The 3,138-nt window shown below is 40.1% G+C and overlaps 1 protein-coding gene across 1 annotated transcript in view; it reads right to left on the bottom strand.

Moving 5' to 3' along the window:
* Positions 1-1,396: 1,396 nt before the first annotated feature.
* phyh (phytanoyl-CoA 2-hydroxylase) overlaps positions 1,397-3,138 on the bottom strand; it is a 5,288-nt gene continuing 3,546 nt past the window's right edge. Inside the window, 3 exon segments of the mRNA XM_035677928.1 lie at positions 1,397-2,181; positions 2,932-3,009; positions 3,012-3,074. Of these exon segments, the coding sequence (XP_035533821.1) occupies positions 2,128-2,181; positions 2,932-3,009; positions 3,012-3,074 (195 nt within the window). The 3' untranslated portion in view covers positions 1,397-2,127.

Here is a 3,138-nt window from a genome sequence, read left to right as displayed (position 1 = left end):
TGGTCCAGTATGCAACTCCTACAGTGTGATGTAGAAACTTGAAGCCACCAGTAGTAACATTATTGAATTTTTAATGATGTAGAGTAGATCTAATGTTGGAATTATACTTTTTAGTGGAAAAAAACATATCAGACACACATTGTTCCAAGCACAGTCTCTATGTCTTATATGTCTGGAAAGGATCTTTAATTGAGAGGTGCAAAGTTGATAAGTTGTTGGATTTTTCCTTTCACTGTCTGTGTGATGTAGTGAAATCTAAAATGTGTTTCAGCCTCCCCCAAAGGAAACTGGGCAGAGACACCCGGCTCAGAAAAACGACAACAGATCAGGAGTCTGGGATACATTTAGCAGTAAATGCGCCTGCAGTTATATCTGTGTTTGAGAAACTATTTGCTATGCCAGGTCCAAGTTGCCAATATGTGGGTTTATAAATGTAATGTGCTTCAGTCTGCTTCTGCTAAAGCTTAGCCGGTGTTTGCTTATATCATGCACTGTATGGTTCATATATCATATTTAACTGTATCCCTCTGTGAGTTTGTGTTTATGCTGACATTGTATTGTGTGTGTGTGTTTGGGAAGCATTTTACCACCTTCTGTGATGCTGACTGTGACAAAGCCTCCACATTTAAGCTCTCCCGCATGTAAATGAATTTCCTGCATTTCTGAATTAAACCAAGAGCTGAGAGCTTCCCTCTGGGTTTGAACAAAGACACTGTTTAAACACACCCACACACACACACACACAGAGAAACACTCTGTGCTGGATCAGGTGTTTTTTTTGTGGGGTTCCACTGTGGGGTGCCAGGAAATAACTGCACCTCCATTTGAAAACAGCCAAAGCCCCCTGAGACCAACATGTGACTGTTCAAATGTCATTCAGTGCAGAGCAACTTTCCCTGATGCACAGAGAACAGCGTGTATAGTTTTCAATTGTGTGGAAGGCCAATCCAGCTGCCAGAGACCGAAAAACTAATAAAGTGAGTCCAAAATTTGCTGTTCTGTTTTTGAATGTGATGGGTTTAGGTTGGTGCTGCCCAATCCAGGCCAGCTACGGCCAGATAAGAGACTCAAAACAAATCTGAGCGAGTGCCAGTAAGACTTGCTCAGCTTTCCAAACATGATGATCCTCCTACCCATAATCCCTTGTGTTTTGGGGACGTTCCACAACACAGATTTCCATTTTTAGGTGCCTCAGTGTCATTACTTGGAAGTGAACCTTATTAGACTTTTCAGATAAATCAATCAAAACCTACATAAGTAAATCATAAAACATGATAACACTTAGGACTTAATTATGGTATAGATTTATAATCATACATTAAATTACATTACAGGTCAAAAGGGGCTGGTGTGTGTTTCTGTGTCTAAAGCTTTAGAGGAAATTAAAGCAATCTCATTTTTATTGTAGTAATTTTTTTTATTAATGTCATTAAAACCTCATGTTTATTCAGCATGATTCGAGAAAACAAAAACAAACATCCACTCACGCACCATCATACTGTTAAACAGACACAACAACATTAGCACATTGATACATTTATAAGGCAGTGTTAGGTCAAGGCCTCTGTTAGTGTTCATTAATGAGAGCTGCAATCAACACTGATTGTATTTAACACGTTTCCGTTCATCGCTCTCGCTACTCTCTCTCACTCCACTTTAGCTCTCTCTCAACATCGCTTTACCTCTCTCTCACACATAAAGATTCTTACTTTTTTAAGTGCGTCTATCTGTGCAATTAGAATCCCTTTCCCTTCCATTCAGATTCATAGATATTTCAGGATGCGTTCACTGTTCCATTGTTTTTTAAGTGCAACTTCAACTTCATTTTGGGCTGAAAACATTGTAGAGCAGGAGGTGTTCTGACTGTCAGGTGTTTTATTCTCCTCAGACTGTGGAACAATTTGCTTATATTATTTCTTGTCTTTATTATATCATTATTCATTGCTTTCATTATGAAAGGAAATTATGTATTGATGATAAGAAACATTAGATCTTTTTTGTGATGACTTTACAGAGCACTCAAAGGAAGCTTGGAACACTTTCTGTTGCTTCTTATCCAATCACCCTATCGATCTGTTCTAATTTCACATTAGTGGTTAGTCAGTGGACAGTCACAGCACGCTGTCTTTATAGTGAAATTCTCTCTCCTTGCACGAGGCGGCCTCTGAAGGCCCAGGTATCCTGTGGGAGAAACAGAATTAAAGGGTCAGGTCACCAAAAACAAACCAGAAGTGTAATTCTAGATTTCTTTCCTTTAACAAATTTTCTTTTTGTTACATCACTGGCCTCTTGGAAAAAAAAAAAAAGTGTGTAGGGACTTGGCTTGGGAACCGGAGGGTCGCCGGTTCAAGTCCCACAGGCCACAAATATTGGAGTGTGGACTGGTACTGGAGAGGTTGCCAGTTTCACCATCCTGTGCTCTTGCCGAGGTGCCCCTTTTTGAGCAAGGCAACTACACCCGAAACTGCATAGGGCGGGCTGGTATACAAAAACAAGCCAGTCATCCACCTCTCTGCCCTGTGCAATGTCGGCACCGATGTGCAATGAAGTGTGCATTTTCAGCCTGCGTGGCTGTGTGTGTATATCAAAAAAGAGTGAAAGAAACAATTTCCCTAGGGGATCATAAAGTATATCATCTATGTCTTTCTTTCTTCTTTTCTTCTATTGTGCTTTTTAAGTGTATTCTTGCAAATGACGTCACATTTAGAACTACAACAAATAATCAAATCATATGTATACGCTGTCATTCAATCTTATAAAGCTGTTCACGTGTTTTGTCTGACTGAAGTAATGCAAGTCGTGGACGACTCTGTTTAAACAAACTATAGAAAAATACCAAGGTATTCGAGCTGTATCAAACACTTTCAAGCCCCGTATCATATTGTTTTATAGTAGGTAATGTTTTAAAAAAGATGAATGTAAATGTCTGACCTTGAAGGTAATATTGTCGTCCATGGCGTACTTCCTGGCTGCGATGTCGCACCTCCCTTACTCTATGTTTTTCCTGTGTGGTTTCCCTTTACACATCGATGTAAATAGCGTGCAAGCGCTGGACATAAGTGGCAGGAGATGGCCTGGAAACACACACCACAGCACACACACACCACACAACACACACACACAACACACACCACACAG

The sequence above is a fragment of the Morone saxatilis genome, unplaced genomic scaffold (genome assembly GCF_004916995.1).
Source record: "Morone saxatilis isolate NCDOM2014 unplaced genomic scaffold, NCSU_SB_2.0 Contig10, whole genome shotgun sequence".
Taxonomy (NCBI): Eukaryota; Metazoa; Chordata; class Actinopteri; family Moronidae; genus Morone; species Morone saxatilis.
Note: the sequence above shows the minus strand (reverse complement) of the source record. Positions and strands in the feature narration are given on the sequence as shown.